The sequence below is a fragment of the Neophocaena asiaeorientalis genome, unplaced genomic scaffold (assembly GCF_003031525.2).
Source record: "Neophocaena asiaeorientalis asiaeorientalis breed wild unplaced genomic scaffold, Neophocaena_asiaeorientalis_V1.1 scaffold90, whole genome shotgun sequence".
Lineage (NCBI taxonomy): Eukaryota > Metazoa > Chordata > Mammalia > Artiodactyla > Phocoenidae > Neophocaena > Neophocaena asiaeorientalis.
Window position 1 is genome coordinate 294,535 of NW_020172445.1, and position 16,793 is coordinate 311,327.

General features: G+C 47.7%; 1 protein-coding gene across 2 annotated transcripts in view; it reads right to left on the reverse strand.

Annotated features, from left to right (window-relative positions):
• The window catches only part of LOC112392355 (cadherin-1), a 105,540-nt gene that overhangs the window by 73,475 nt on the left and 15,272 nt on the right, over positions 1-16,793 (reverse strand). For both annotated transcript variants that reach the window (XM_024734093.1, XM_024734085.1), the window contains exons 3-5: positions 13,026-13,298; positions 3,405-3,841; positions 2,390-2,504 (exon numbers count right to left, since the gene is read on the reverse strand). In XM_024734093.1, the coding sequence (XP_024589861.1) occupies positions 2,390-2,504; positions 3,405-3,458 (169 nt within the window). In that variant the 5' untranslated portion in view covers positions 3,459-3,841; positions 13,026-13,298. The remainder of the gene's footprint in view (positions 1-2,389; positions 2,505-3,404; positions 3,842-13,025; positions 13,299-16,793) is intronic.

A 16,793-nucleotide genomic window follows, 5' to 3' on the forward strand; every position in this document is an offset into this window, starting at 1 on the left:
ACAAGCAGCTTCCAGAGGATACTTCTCCCACCAACACGACCAGCTATAGGCCCCTTCCACTTCCCACCAGGTCTGGCCCACCTCCATCACCACCAGCCCCCTCGGGGTCCCGCCCTATCAACACCTCTGCTCTCCAGGGTACATAGGGAGGATGATGCCTATTTCACGATGGACACAAATTCCCCAAATACCCTCTTTCCTTTTTTTTCGAGATTATTGAGAAGCGTAAAGAATGGGAGAAAGACCGGCTGTGGCTCCCTGAGCAGATCAAAAAATTGCCTTATGCTTCAGTCTCCTCATCGCAAAACAGAAATAACAATGGTACCCACCGTCACACAGTTCAATGAGGTAAAACATGTAAAGCGCTTGTCCCAGAGTCTGGTTCAAAAGCGAATAGGTGGGGCTATTAATAATAACATTTATGTTATTATTAACATGTAATAATATTATTACTGGTCAGATACAAAAGCTTGGTGGTGGTGGTGGAGGGAATAAAAACTAGACTAACCCACCCTTGGTGCTACAAAGATGTCTTGGTGAAGGAAAACAAAGTGACCAACACTTGTGTTGCAACACCTCATACACAGATGCACACACCATTTCTAACCCTTGCCCCGAATTCAAGGTTCAGTCAACTTTGCCTCCTCCCAGAAGCCAGTCTTCACTGCCCACTGATACCCATCAGAACACCCCAGGGCACCCATACTCTGCCACCTAAGTGCCCATGTCCCACAATGTTCTCTAAGCGGGTCCTGGGACATTTCTTAGCAACCTGCTGGAGTGTGAAATACCAGGGGCAGGGATGAAGTATCCCTATATCTCCTCAATCACTCCCGGGGGGCCCAGCATAGGGCCGGGCAGAACATCAAGCAGAGACTGGCCGAGTAATGGTGGACCCACTGCAAAACCAGGCAGACAACACTTCCTTTCTGACCCAATAGAAAGCTCCACACAACACAGACGTGACTCAGAAAAGCAAATATGTTTAATCAATCAAGCTGTTTTAAAAAAAAAAAAGTCTCCTACTGTTGGAACAACTTTCAAAGTTCAAAAAAACTTTCAGACAACAGCATGATTGCTGTAGATTTTTCACATGGCCAAAGACTGGAAGAATAAACAGTGAATTGCCTTAGGGGAATTGTGGGTGATTTCTCATTTCAAAAAGTGTTTCTTTTATTGTTATGATACCTGCCCTATCAACTAAATCAAGAGGGAGGAGAAAGTCCTTTGGTAGGAAATAAGCACCTGGGAATCTGTGAAACCAGAAGAGAAACCGACCTTCCCTTGCTCTCACTCCTGGGCAACAGTGAAGTGAAACAAAGCAAGCTCTAGAATCCTGATTATCGCAGTGATAAGACCCAGAGGCACACTGTGTCCGTTTTCATTCCCTGAGTCAGAGCTACCAGGTTTTTGAAACACACACACACACACACACCATTATTCCTTGGGGGAATGGTACCTGTATCAAAATGTTTTCATCTCTATGAGCAAAAGCCACAGTCTGGTGACTAAAAGAGGGCTCCTCAGTCATCCCAAGAGATGTTGCAGAATGGGGCCTTGGAGTCAGATCCTAGCTCAGATTCTTGCTCTGCTGAACCTGGGGCAAGTGGGCTCCACCCTCCTGAACCTCACATTTGCTCATCTGTACCACGGGAATTACCACCCACCCCCACCCTCTTCCCACACATCAGGTTTTTGCAGCCTAAAATGATAGACTGTCTCAAAGTGGTCAGGATGGGCTTCCCTGGTGGTGCAGTGGCTAAGAATCCACCTGCCAATGCAGAGGACATGGGTTCGAGCCCTGTTCCGGGAAGATCCCACAGGCCGCGGAGCAACTAAACCGGTGCACCACAGCTACTGAGCCTGCGCTCTAGAGCCCACGAGCCACAACTACTGAGCCCACATGCCACAACTACTGAAGCCTGCGGGCCTAGAGCCCGTGCTCTGCAACAAGAGAAGCCAGCACGATGAGAAGCCCGCGCACCGCAACAAAGAGTAGACCCCGCTCGCCGCAACTAGAGAAGAGCCCTCACATAGCAATGAAGACCCAATGCAACCAAAACTTTTAAAAAGTAAAAAAATAAAAGAATCAGTAGCCCTGAAAAAGTTATATATATAAAGTGGTCAGGACAATATGAGACACACTGAAGGCCTCTAATAAGTGCCCCCCATAACTAAGTCAACCATACAAGATAGCCCCCTCAACCCCAACTACTCTATCATGGCAAAAGTTTAGATCCCTGCATCTGTGTAAATTACAAAGGGGTGTCACCTGAGTCAGGGAAGAAGGGGCTCGCCCAGTCCAGCCCAGGGGTGTGGGTGCGCAATTTCTCGGACCCTTCCCACTCCCACCCCACCCCGCTCAGGGACAACTGCGGCGCGCCCTCACCTCTGCCCAGGACTCGGCCTCTCTCCAAGTGCAGCCGGGGCACGGTGAACGTGTAGCTCTCGGCGCCAAAGCCGGGATTGCAGGACTCCGGCTCCTGGCAGAGCCACGATGAGACCTGGGGTAGGAGAAAGATATGGAACCCGGGTGACTTGAGAGGGTCCCCTCCCGCCCACACCGAAACCAACAGTGCCTCCCCTCCCTCGCTCCCGGCGCCAGGACTGTGGGAGTGACCCACCCCCATGCCCATCCCCATCCCCCCGGGCAGGCAGCCACGCCAAACTCTTTCATTCGGAAACCTGTGGCCGCCAAGCCCCCAGGACTTCCCAGGAGAGGCGGCTGCTGGGTCACCTTCTCCAGACCTAGCATCCCTTTCCTTCCAGTCTCCTTTTTAATTTCATTGGAGGCATCTTTACGCTTCCAAATTCCACTTTCCCTATGCCGGGAGAGCTCCCACTCTTAAGCCCAGTTCCTCAGATCGAGGGGCGTTCCAACCCCTTTTGACCCTACTTTCTTGTCCCGGGGACGTCCCCATACCTATTTACCACCCTTTCTTTACAGGGCAGGTGCCTTCTTTATCTGTTGGTTCCCCTTGCCTTACCTCAGAGGTCGTTCCCACTACTCCCGGCTCCCCCCGGACTTGCACCAGGGCTCCCCTACCCCATACCCCGACGCCCACCCTACTCCATGCCCTCCGCTGCCCGCCCTTAGCCCACCCGAGTCCCCGGAGGCTGCAGTGAGGCGCGCCCCCCCACCTCAGGCATTTGCGGGAGGCAGTGGGCAAAGCCGCGCTCGCCCTTCACCCTCACCCGCTCCCACTCCCTTCTCCGTGGAATCCAGAGCGCGGCGCAGTTTCCAGGCCATTCAGGCCCTTTGTACCCAAACTTTCTTGGAAGAAGAGGGACTGGGGATGACAGGAGAGAGGAAGGGACGACGAAAGAGAGGAAGGGGCTGGGGGCCGGGGTGCGGTTGGTGGGTCCGGAAGGCGTCTCCTGCAAAGTCAGGGGACCCAACGTACCTGCAGCAGCAGCAGCAGCAGGAGCGCAGAGAGGCTGCGGCACGGAGGGCCCATGGCGGGCCGGGCGGGGGTCGAGTAGGGTCCGGCCGAGCTGGGCCGGGCTCGAGTCTGGCAGAACTTCCGCGAATTCACAGGTGCTTTAGGGTTCCGGACGCCACTGAGCTGGGCAGTGCCGCGGGAGCCAGGTGAGCCTCGGCGGCCCCGCCTCCGGCACCGCTGATTGGCTGAGGATGCACCTGCCCGGCCGCAGCCAATGACCGGCGCGGAAAGGCCTCGGGCTTCCTCCGCTGGCTTGGGCGGACGCTCCGCCCCCGCTCCCGCCCCCCAGCCTCATGCCGACCCGGTGACCGGATTGTAGAGTCAGAGCAGCGGGTAGGGCTCCATGATTCCTATTACCATCAGGTTTGAATACCAGCCTCGCGGTGGCTCACTAACACCTGGGACCAGAAAGGATTTTACTCTTTAACTACTTCTGTCTTTTTAACTTCAGGTCTCCATCGGTTCGTGATCAGTTTCTCCACCTTCCCAAAGGGAATAATAATCACCGAGCCTCCCTGTGTTGTTGTGAAGTTGTCATACAATTAATAAGACCAATGTTTGCTGCACCACAAAAGCTCGATACAGAGGTTAGGGATAATAATAGTTAACAATAGGTGCTGGGCATTAAAAGTTACTGTGCCGGGCTCCGTGCTAAGCATGACATTAACCATCTCATTTAATCTCATCTCAAAACAACACAAGAGCTGTGTTATTATTCCCATTTGATAGGCAGACAACTGAGACATAAAGAATTTGAAGCCAGTAGGAAGTGATAGAGGACTGGAACCCACCTCCCTCTGATTCCAGAGCCCCTATTCTATTAACTTCACCTCATGTGGTCCCACAAAATCGCCAGCTGGAGCTGCAGTTTTCAATCTGTCCTTTAATGTTGACTGGAAGAGATCCATTAGAGATCACCCAAACCTTTCATTTGCAAATAACTCTTTCTATGTCCCATGCAATGGACACCATCTTTCCCTCTACCCTTGAATCATGATCAGAACTACAGTACGTGTAAAAAGAAATGGTAATTATGTGATATGATGGGGGTGTTAGCTATGAGTTAGGTATGTGTTAGCTAAGTGTTAGTTACTATGGTAGTAATCATTTTGCAATATATGTAAGTGTATCAAATCAACATTTTGTACACCTTAAACTTACACAATGTTATATGTCAATTGTATCACAATAAAGCTGGAAAAATACAAAAACAAACAAACAAAAGCACTACAGTGTGTGGAGTCAGCCACTCACTAGCTGTGCAACTTTGGGCAAGTCAGTATTTTCATCTGTATAAATGGGTCCTTAGGAGCTAATGTAAGAAAATCACTAAGCAGAGTGCTTGTTGCCTGGTAGCAACTGCTCAGTAAGTGTTGGGTGGGGAGGTTGTTCTTTGGAACGGACCACCCCCTTTCCCCCTTGCTCATGGGGAAGACCATGTTTACAATATTTCACCCAGAGCTAAAAGTGAATCTGAGCCCACTGAGGCTACTTTCTCAACCCCAGAGGAGAGGCACTGTCTTGAACCAAGACACGGTTTCAGGTCAGTCCAGCCACCACCCCGCAACCTGTCCCCTCCATTTTAATGGGTTTCTGAGCACACGCCCAGGCCATTTGGATTTCTGCATCTTGGCTCTCTCTCTGCCTCAACCCACCAGGAGACTTTGAGGGAAAAGGCTCCAGTATTTCCTTTCCCACTGAGGCTCCTGCAGGACAGTGCATTAAGCAAGAAAATGGAAAGACAGAAAGAGGCGTTTCCCCCATGGGGCGGCTTGTCCGTTTATTTTTTTTCCCCTCAGTTATGTAAAAATTCATGTTTTATACCATCACTCAGCCCGGGGAGACTTTAGGGCTTTGCTTTCCTCCTCCCACAAAGCCCTGGCCTTGTAACTCCACGGCAGCTCTCATCGACTCCTCCATTACACTCTGATAATTCAATAAAAAGCATCTTAGAAAACAGTTAGGGGCAGTGAGGACAGGTCAGGCATGAGCTCGCTTCAGACTTCTCGGCAAGCCCTTCTCCAAGCTCCAGGGAGCGGGCCAGGAAGGGCTGCCTGCCCTCAGCGGTCCAGGGTGAGCCAGGGTGAACAGAGGATGCACAGGGGTTTCCTGTGGAGACAGGGCCTTGTGTGGCCCTCAGTGAACTGCCTCAATTTCCTCTTCCATCAAGAAAGGATACCTCATTGTGAGGATCAAATGAGCAGGTGAAGGTGAGCCTCTGCTGCCTGATCTCAGGCTGATGGAGGGTTAAAATTCCTGCTCTGCCACCATCTGGGTAGCACGTCCAGTCTCAGTTTCCTCATCCATAAAATGAGGATGTTGGCAGCACTTAATTCACAAGGTTCGTATAAGCGCTCCGTGAAGTTAGCTATTAGCACTCTAGGCTCAATACATTCCCCTTCCAGTTCCAGGCAAAACTGTGAGCCCCCATGGAGCCTCCCCACCCCCAGGCTCTCCTTTTCCCAGCCCTGCAGTTAAAGTCTCTTAGGCTATCTCTGGCCTCTGCTTGGAAAAACTCTTTCATGGGGGCTGTTTAGCCTTTGAGACCTTCCCAAGGTCATTTGCATTTTAAAGAGAGCTCTGGGGTATAATTCTTTCAAAGGAAGGAAATCTTTGGAACCAGTAAACTCCGCGAGGCGTTCTTAACCTGGTGTCTACGGATGGGCTTCATGGCGTGAGGGGTCGTGAAACTCCTGAGACCGTTAGCAAACCTGTTGGTGCAGGTGGTAAGGTCCATTGCTTTCATTAGCTTCTCAACTCGGGGAAAGAAAAATCAAAATCTTGGAAGTTGAGTTCTCTCTGAGGGCCAGTCCAGTGTTAATGGTAGAATTTCAGGCATTAACCAGGGAAAGAAATGTTGACCGGAGGCCTTGCGGGTACCATTCTAGGTGGATGACAGACCCTACTACCGCTGGTGCTAACCGGGCTTCCGTCATTGGCATGACCAACACTAGATTTCCTTATTGCCTGCAGGGTGTGTCTCTGACGACTTTCATTTCCTGGGTGTCCTGGCAACTGGTCAGCTTGGAGGCTAAAGATTAACTCCCCAGGCGGTCCTGCTCCTTTCATCTTCTGGCAAAGGGGTGGTAATAAAGGCACTCAGACTGGGAGGGGCACCCCTACCCCAGCCTCAGCCAAGAGGAGCCCAACCCCCTAGCCCGCTGGGGAGGAATCCCAGGGAAAGTGGAATTGCTGGGGATTGCAGCCAGATCAGACTCCCCATTGTGTGGGGAGAGGAGGCTCCATACTAGCTGCTCCTGGGGGCTCCTGACACCTCTGCTGGGCCGGGCTGCCTGCCAGCACGCCGGGGAGGGAACTGGATATCCCACTTCAGCCTCCTGTTAAAATGTGGTAACTGATAGGGGTACCGCCCTTTGCAGCTCAGCCACTCACGTCTGCAAGAAACATTTTTATTTCAAACACAAGGAAAAATAGTTTAATGCACACCATGAATAGTTATAATGAAACACCGTGTATCTATCATCTAGTGCCAACAATTATTTTTTGCAATTTGTATAATTTTGTAACATGTGAACATTGCACCAAATCTTGTTTCATATTTTCATCCCTGAGTTTAAAAAAAAAAACTAAGACTATTTTTTAAAAAGTAGTTTTAGGTTCGCAGCAAATTTGAGTAAGGAGGTACAGAGATTTCCTAAATACCCTCTCCCCAACACATACATAGTCACCCCCATCAACATCCCCCACTAGAGCAGTACATTTGTTACAACTGATGAACCTACACTGACACATCATAATCACCCAAAGTCCATAGCTGACATTATGGTTCACTCCGGGTGTCGTATGTTCTATGGGTTTGGACAAATGCATAATGATGTGAATCTGCCATTGTAGTACCATACAGAGTCATTTCACTGCCCTAAAATCCACTGTGCCCTGCCTGCCTATTCATCCCTCCCTCTCCCCAAACTCCTGTCAACCACTGATCTTTTTACTGTCTCCCAAGTTTTGCCTTTTCCAGAATGTCATGTAGTTGGAATCACATTACATGACATTCTGGAAAAGGCAAAACTTTTGGTACGCCTTTTGCAGGTATGTAGACTTTCAGATTGGCTTCTTTTACTTAGTGATATGCATTGAAGGTTGTTCCATGTCTTTTCATGACTTGATAGCTCATTTCTTCTTAGCATTGAATAATATTCCATTGTCAGGATGTACCACAATTTATTTATCCATTCACCTACTGAAGGACATCTTGGTTGCTTCCAAGTTTTGGCAATTATGAATAAAGCTGCTATAAACATCCATGTGCAGTTTTTTTGTGTGGATGTAAGTTTTCAACTCCTTTGGGTAAATACCAAGGAGCATGGTTGCTGATTGTATGGTAAGTATACGTTGAGTTTTGTAAGAAATTGCCAAACGGGCTTCCGAAGTGGCTGCACCATTTTGCATTCCCACTAGCAGTGAATGAGAGTTCCTGTTGCTCCACATCCTCGCTGGTGGTATTAGTGTTCCATTTTGGGCATTCCAATACATATGTACACTTGCATTTTTATTTTTGCAGACCATTTTAAAGCAAATCCCAGGTAATGTAATTTCCCCTGTAAATATGTCAGTCTGCATCTCGGAGAACATGACCATCATCCAATTAAGTAATAACGCCTAATAAAACTCACAATTCCTCAATATTATCTAGTGGCTAAAAAATGTCTTTTTAACAATTTGTTTGTATCAGGATTCAAGCACGAGTCACATTTTGCATTGGGCTATATGTCCCTTGAGTCTCTTTATATTTGTACAAGTCTCCCCATCCTTTTTTGTCCGGCTTTTTTTTTACTTTTTGGCTGTGCTGCGCAGCATGCAGAAGCTGAGTTCCCCAAGCAGGGATGGACCCTGTGCCCCCTGCGGTGGAAGTGCAGTGTCTTCCACTGGACCGCCAAGGAAGACCCTTGTCCAGCTTTTCTGAAGTATAATTGACTGCACACGTTTAAGTACACAGTTTGATGTTCTGGCATATGCAAATACTGTGAAGCCATCAGCACAATCAAGAAAATGAACAGATCCCTTTTGTTTGTTTCTGTTTTGATATAATTCCGGATTTACAGAGTTTGTTTGTTTTTAAGGGGCATTTATTTTTTAAGATACCCGGTCATTTGTCCTGTTGGATATCTTGCATTTTGTATATTGATCAAATGCATCCTCACGGTGCCACTTACCATGTCCCTCTCTCCCATATGTCATGTAAACTAGATCTAGACGTTTGATTTGATTCAAATTCAATTTTTTTTATGCAAAAATATTTCATAACTGGTACTGAGTACTTCCTATAGCATCATATCAGGAAGCAAGAAATTGTCTGGCTGACTCACTTTTAGGATACTAAGATTCAGTTGGTGTCAGCTGATCTTTCCAGTATCAAGTTCTCCAACAACCTTTCACCTTGTGGTTTTAGAATCATGGATGATGGCTGTCCAGATCCATTATCTCATCAGGGAAACAACAAACATTTATTAAGCACCCCCATGTGCCAGGTACTCTGCTCAACAATGGGGACACAGAAATAAACAAAATATGATTCCTGCCCTTAAGAAGCTCATATGGTAGTGAGGGATTCAGACAGGTAAACATTCATCCACTTATTCATTAAATATTTACTGAATGCTAACTAGGACCAGGCATCGCGCTAAATACCAGTAATTACAATACAGTGTGTGATAAAAGTGATAGCTACCATTTATTGGAGCTCACGATACTCTAAGCAGTATCGGTCTTCGTACAGCACTTTGGGTGCTCTCACTACATCCATTTTACAGATCTAGAAGCAGAGGCTCGAGAGGTAAAGAGATTTTGCCCAAGGTGACATATTAAGTGACAGAGCTGGAATTTGATGGGTTCAAAGCCTCTTCATCTCCATGCTATACTGCTGAGATCAGGGCAGTCTTTTATTTCCAGGTGCCATTTGAAATGAGAGGCAAACCTTGCTTAATTTAGCAAGAAATGGTCTGTCGAGTTGAACTGAAATTCCAGACCCCGGGGTAGCCAAGAGAAGATGGCAAGAACATAGCCTGAACTACTGGTTTTTCAGCCAGGCTGGAGCTTCCAGTACATGAGGGGTAGGTTGGGGGTAATGATGAGAGTTGGAACCAGAGGGCTGGGTCCTGGGTCGAATCATTTGGTCCTCCAACTTGCCCACAGAGCAAAAGGTATTCTCCCCGCTTTGCAGAGAAGGTGACTGATGCTCAGAAAGATGAACAGCCAGGTCATGGCAGGGGCAGGCTTGAGGCCGGTGTTCCGGCTCCAAGACCAGTATGGCAAAATGGTTCCCAGCACAGATGTTAGTGCCTCGCTGCCTGGGTCTGAATCCTCTCTTCTACCTGCTAGTTCTAAGCCTTTGAATGAGTCACTTTAAAGCATCTTTGGACCTCAATTTCCTCATCTGTATAAATGGGGATAATAATAGCACCTACCTTGTTGGGTGGCTGTGGAAATTACGTGAAATAACCTAAGTAAATGTGGCAGACTAGAAGTCCTAAATAAACATTAACTATTATTATTTCCACATTCCACGATGCTCAGGCGCTGGGGTTTTCACTGAGAGGAATCCCTGAGTCCCTGAGTGCATGGGCAGCAGGATTCCTCCAACCTAACTCTCACTCTCTCCTAGACTCACTGAAAGAGAGGGAGCCCGCTGCCATGGGGCTCCATGGCTGGCTGGGTGCCCTCTCTTGGCACAGATACTTTTGTACCTGGTGTCTCAAGATAAGGTGCTACAGAATAGCTACAGAATACAGAACCTCAAGATAAGGTTCCACAGACCTGTGCTTCCTGCCTCCCAACTTCGAGCAGAGAAGGCCTCATCCCTCCTCTCAGAACCAAGGACCTGTCCACATGGTGGGATGGAGAGAGAAAGCTCTTTCTAGTCTTGCGTCCAGGTTGGACAAGACCAACCCTCTCCAGGGTCAGCAGCCAATGAAATCACTCTGTGCCAAATTCAGCCTGGCCCCAAGTCAAAGAAATTTAGTGACAAACAACTTATTTATTTATGTACCAAATTCCAGGGGGTAGCTAGAACACAGTGTAGGGAACTGACCTTGTCACTTGAAGCAAAATCTCTTTCCTTCCCTAAGTCTCAGTCTCTTGTCTGTAAAATGACTCAGCTGGCCTGTAAGGATCCTTTATTTTTCTTCTGCCTCTAAAAACTATGACTTTGAACGTCTTGAGATTGAGTCAGTGAGCACTGTGTGTGTGTGTGTGTGTGTGTGTGTGTGTGTGTACACGTGTGTGCTCACCTACTTGTGGGTTCATGAAAGAGGTGCACCTTGGTCTTTCTAGTCCCAGCAGTTATCAGCGAGAGTCCAAGTTTTACAGGAAGGGAACGTGAAGCTGACCAGTCTCGAGCCAGACTGTGGCAGTCGGAGAGAGAGAGCTTCCTGCAGGGGTGGAGACCAGCAGAGCAACAAAACCTGGGCAAAGAGCAAGGTTTCCACTGCAGGCCTAGGAGAAAACTCCAGAGTCCAGACTCAGGATGGGGCTGCCCATAATTTTCTAGAGAGACTCTCCAACTTTTCAGGCAGCATTCATTCACTCATTCATCCATCCATTCATTCATTTGATAAACAATCACTGGGCCCCCAGCTGTGCCTAGTGTTTTGCTGGTGAGGGAGGTGCCTCCCTGCCCTCACAGGGCTTTCAGTCTGGTGCAATAAACAGACAAGGGAACCAGGTATTTATAATCCAGGGCAATAAGCAAGGATGATACTAATATTTAACAATAGGTAAAGCATGGGCACCAGGCCAATCAAAATGAACACCAGCCATTAACACCAGGGTAGGGTCCCCAGGCCTCCTGCTGTGCCAGGCTTTATCCTTTTGGTTGTTGGGTGGTGGCGAGGTGTGGGCGTGTGGGAGGGGCTGGAGGTTTGGGGGGCACTTGAGGGACTCAGGGAAGCAGCTGATTACCGACTGATATGGAAAAACTTCAGTACTGTATTTTAGCCAACAGAAGAGCCATATCAGTGACCAGGGCTGGAGGACAGCCCTGGTGATAATGATTCAAGATTAACAAGGCCCATGATGGGAAGGCACAAGGGACTCAGGGAAGGCTTTGTGGGGAAGTGACATCTAAGTTGAGTTAGCCAGAGTGTTCCTGGCAGAACCTGGGCAAAAGTATTTTCCCAGTGGGAGGAGGGCTCAGTATTTTCAGGCGGTTCAGTCTAGCTGGAGGAGAAAGAGGCGGGAGATTAGACCCAACAGGCAGGTAAGGAGAGTGTGTGCTGTAGGGTTGGGGGAGGGGGCTGTGTTAATCATGCTCAGTGGCTTGGACTGTGTCTCCAGAGCAATCGGGAGCCACCGCAGGGTTTTAATTAAGATCGGGGGGGCTCCCCTGGTGGCGCAGTAGTTGAGAGTCTGCCTGCCGATGCAGGGGACACGGGTTCGTGCCCCAGTCCGGGAAGATCCCACATGCCACGGAGCGGCTAGGCCCGTGAGCCATGGCCACTGAGACTGCGCGTCCGGAGCCTGCACTCCGCAACGGGAGATGCCACAACAGTGAGAGGCCCGCGTACCGCAAAAAAAAAAAAAAAAAAAAAAAATCAGGGGAGTCACCTGATCCAGTCTGCTAATCCCCCAAGTGACACCAAGGAATCCATTTTTCCAAAGACAAGAACCAAGGCTCAGGGAAGTTAAAACACCTATCAGATGTCATGCCGCAGGCTGGACATGGCATAAATGCAACTGCTCACTTCTGGATCCCCTTCTCTATTGAATACCACGTGCATCAGAGGCTGCCCCTTTGTGTATGGAGCTTCAGAGTTCATAAAGCACTTTACAGTTTACAGAGCACTTTCCCATCCATGCTCATTTGATTTCCCACCACAGCACTGTATTACAGTGATACCATTCCCATTTCACAGTTGAAAGGACTAAAATACAGGGAGGTTTCAATATGTCATAAATAGTGAAATTTTGACTCAAACCTAAACCTTGAGACTCCTTGTCCAGTGATCTTTCCCCTCTACCATGCTGTGTCTTGGCATTTGTATTGATCACTTTGGGTTATAAATGCCAGAAACATAAGTGCCTGAGCAGAAAAAAGGAATTTGGGAGCTCACATACTAAAAAGTCCATGATGGATGGACTTCAGGCATGGATGGCTCCAGGTGGTCAAATTACGTCATCACAGATCTGTCTTGCTCTGTCTTTGCTTTCATCTATGTTGATTTTCTTCTTGGATTCTCTTATCAAGGCAGAGACAGGCTGCCAATCTACCACTTTAGCAATTCCAGCCACAAAGTACCATACTTTTCCAATAGGTACAGCAAAAGCCTCAGGTTTCACCTTTATGCCTTGACTTGGCTCATGTGCAGACATGAACCAATCCTGTGGCCAGAGAGATGGCTAGGTGGCTCTGATTGGCCAAGACTAGGTCATGTGTCCAGCCCTGGAGTGATGCAAGAGGAGTTAGCCTTCTGGGACCACAAGGACTAAGAGTAGGGGAGGTGTGGTCCCCTAAAGAAAAACGATGGTGCTGTCACCTAGAGAAGAGCAAAGAGATATTGGGCACATAAAAACTAACATTCAAGCTACATCATGATCCCTCAGCATCAGGAGGAGGCTACTCACCTAGGGGAGGGTGGTCTTCTCTGACCAAGGAGCTCAAAATGGTGGCAGGCATGGTCTGTCTGGAGCCTGCTCCTTGGGGCAGGAACCCTGCTCCTCTGCAGAGCTCCACCTTTCAAGAGCCAGCCAGCGAGCTCCAGTGCAGCTCAGAGCCCCCAAAGCCACTTCCCTTCTTCTTAATGCCAAGTTTTGGTCTGTGCCTCCTGGGGCTGGGGTTGGAGGCTGGGTTCCCTGCAGATGTTCCTCTTAGTAGACAGAACTTAGTCATGGTGTGACCTAAAATTTTTAAAAAGAATAAAAATAAAATTTAAAAAGCCAAGAGCCCAAAATATCCTGGCTATGGATAGATACTGGGGCCAAGTGTGCAACAAATTCTCCCCACTGTGAGCCTCTCTTTCCCCCATCCCATCCCTGGTGAGACTTGTTGCTGGGCTGTGGTTTACACTGCAAAACCACCCTAAAGGCAGAATTGGGTAGTGCTTAAGAATACAGACGCTGAAAAAAAAAACAAAACCAAAAAGATTACAGACTCTGGAGGCAGGCTGTTTGTTTGGGCTCAAATCTCAGCTCGGCCACTTACCAGCTATATGCAAGTTACTGACCCTGTGCCTCAGTTTCCCCACCTATTAAATGGGTTTAATGATGTTAATAGTAGAACCTCCCATGTAGGGTTGTCTAGGAATCAAGTGAGCTAGTACATGTTCAGACCAGTGTCTGGCACAGAATAAGCAATATATATAAGGCGTGGCTATTATGTGCCATATCAGCTGCTTTTTATTCCTCTGAGGAGACAGGCCCCTGGAGGACAGGGCCTGGTCCGTCTTGTTTGTCACTATATTCCTGGTGCTTAGCATGGGGCCTGGAACAGAGCAGGCCAAGGTAAATATCTACTGAATGAATGAATGAATGAATGATTGAATGGCTAGTGCCATGGGAGCCAGCAGTACTGGACTCTAGGCTGGCTGTGTGACCTTAGGCAGTTGGCTTCCCCTCTCTGAGGCTCAGTCTCAGCCTCTGTAAAATAAATCAGATCAGTCAACGTTACTCAGGCTTTTCCAATCAGGCCCCCATTTACATCATGCTAGGACACACACACACTGAAATTGAATTTTCACAAGACAACCCCTACTTTCCTATGCGCAATGTACTGTGATATATTGTTTCCTTGTGTTCTACTCTATTTCACTCTTTTTCATTTTTTAAAAATGCAACCCTTACCCAGTGAATAGATTTGAAGCCTCACTAACTTCTGGAGACCTGCAGTTAAAACACTGAACTAGGGGCTTCCCTGGTGGCGCAGTGGTTGAGAGTCCGCCTGCCGATGCAGGGGACACGGGTTCGTGCCCCGGTCCAGGAAGATCCCACATGCCGCGGAGCGGCTGGGCCCATGAGCCATGGCCGCTAGGCCTGCGCATACGGAGACTGTGCTCCGCAACCGGAGAGGCCACAGCAGTGAGAGGCCCGCGTATCACAAACAAACAAACAAACAAACAAACAAAAAGGCACTGAACTAGATAAAAGGCAAGGTCCTTTCTGACCCAGACACTGATGATGTTATAAACCTTGCCTAAGAAGCATTATTTGATTTTGTGTGACGGTTAAGAGCTTGGGCCCTGGCGGGAGAGGACTGGGTTCAAGTCCTACGGATACTGGCCTGTGCTGATCTTGGTAAGTTATATAACCTCTGGGTGCCTAGGTTTCTTCCTTAATGCAATGGAGGTAACAATGATTCTTTCCTCTTAGGAGTGGTGTGAGGAATGAACTGATAAATGAACTGATACCTGCAAAGCACTAAATACTTCTAAATGCTCCATGAAGAACTTTTAAAAAACATTATTGTTATTTGAAAGAACATATATAACACTTTGTGGGTAGTCTGGCAGGGAGTCAGAGCTCAATAGATGTTTGTGTATTTTTTGGAGATTATCAGAGCATTCCTCTACCTCTCCGGGGAAAGAAACTGAGTTTCCAGGAGGGAAAGGTACTTGTCCAAGGTCACCAGCAAGTCAGAGACAGAGCTTCAGGCATCAGGCCTCAGATTTTAAGAAGGTTCTATAACTTGCTGATTCAGGGAATTCAAGGGAAACCCCCTTTCCTCATGTCACGGCCCAGAATTCACTGATCTCAAGCCCTCTTTCTTTTTCTTTGTTTGAACCTTTTTCCCCCATTTTTAAACACTGAGGTATGCTTTACATATAGTAAAATTCACCCCTTTTGGTGTGCAGTTCCGTGAATTTTAATAGACACAAACAGTTATCGACCCCTATACTCAAGATATAGGACAGTTTCCATCATGCCAAAAAATTCTCCTGCACTCTTTTTTTTTTTTTATAAATTTATTTATTTTATTTTTGGCTGCATTGGTCTTTGTTGCTGCACGCGGGCTTTCTCTAGTTGTGGTGAGCGGGGGCTACTCTTGGTTGAGGTGTGCGGGCTTCTCATTGCTGTGGCTTCTCTTGCTGTGGAGCACGGGCTCTAGGTGCACGGGCTTCAGCAGTTGTGGCGTGCAGGCTTCAGTAATTGTGGCTCTCAGGCTCTAGAGCACAGGCTCAGTAGTTGTGGCACACGGGCTTAGTTGCTCCGCGGCATGTGGGATCTTCCCGGACCGGGTCTCAAACCCGTGTCCCCTGCATTGGCAGGTGAATTCTCAACCACTGAGCCACCAGGGAAGTCCCTCCTGCTCTCTTTGAGGACAAAATCTCCACCCACCCCTAGTACCTGGCAACCACTGAGATCTTTTCTGTCCCTATAGTTTTGCTTTTTCCAGAAATACTTTTGAGATTCATCTACTGAATATGTTGTTTTGTATATACATTTTTGCTTAGCAGTATTCCATTGTATGGATACCACAAATTGTTTATCCATTTACCAGTTAATGGGCATTTGGGCTGTTTCCAGTTTCGGGTTATTATAAATAAAACTGCTAGGAACATTCATGTGTCTTTATGTGGACATATGTCTTCATTTTTCTTGGGTAAATACCTATGAAAAGAATTGCTGAATCACATGGTTAGCATATGTTTAACTTTCTAAGAAATTGCCAAACTGTTTTTCCAAAGTGACTATGCCACGCTGTCACACCGTCAGTGTACAAGAGCTCTAGGTGCTCCACATCTGCTCCAGCAGGCGGTGTGGGCAAGTTTTTAAATTTTAGCCACTGTGACAGTTGTGTAGTGATATCTTATTGTGGTTTTCATTTGTACTTACTTAATGACTGATGTTGAGCACCATGTATCTTCCCTCTTTCTTTAAAAAAATTATACAATGGGCTTCCCTGGTAGCCCAGTGGTTGAGAATCTGCCTACCAATGCAGGAGACACGGGTTCGAGCCCTGGTCTGGGAAGATCCCACATGCCGCGGAGCAACTGGGCCCATGAGCCACAATTACTGAGCCTGCGCGTCTGGAGCCTGTGCTCTGCAACGAGAGGCCGCGACAGGGAGAGGCCCACACACCGCGATGAAGAGTGGCCCCCGCTTGCCGCAACTAGAGAAAGCCCTCGCACAGAAACGGAGACCCAACACAGCCAAAAATAAAAAAAATTTAAAAAAATTATACAAGTAGTAAATAGCCACAGTAGAAAAAATTAATGCAGAGATAAGCAAAAAGAAGAAAAATTAAAATAAAGATCACCTGTTACCCTAGAGTTCATCATAGCTGACATTTTGAGCTATGTCCAACCTCTGTCTCTTCAGACAAACATATAACTGAATTTTATTTATTTATCTGAGAACATAATACAGGCACCTGGTACAAAGTTTGAAAGGAATGAA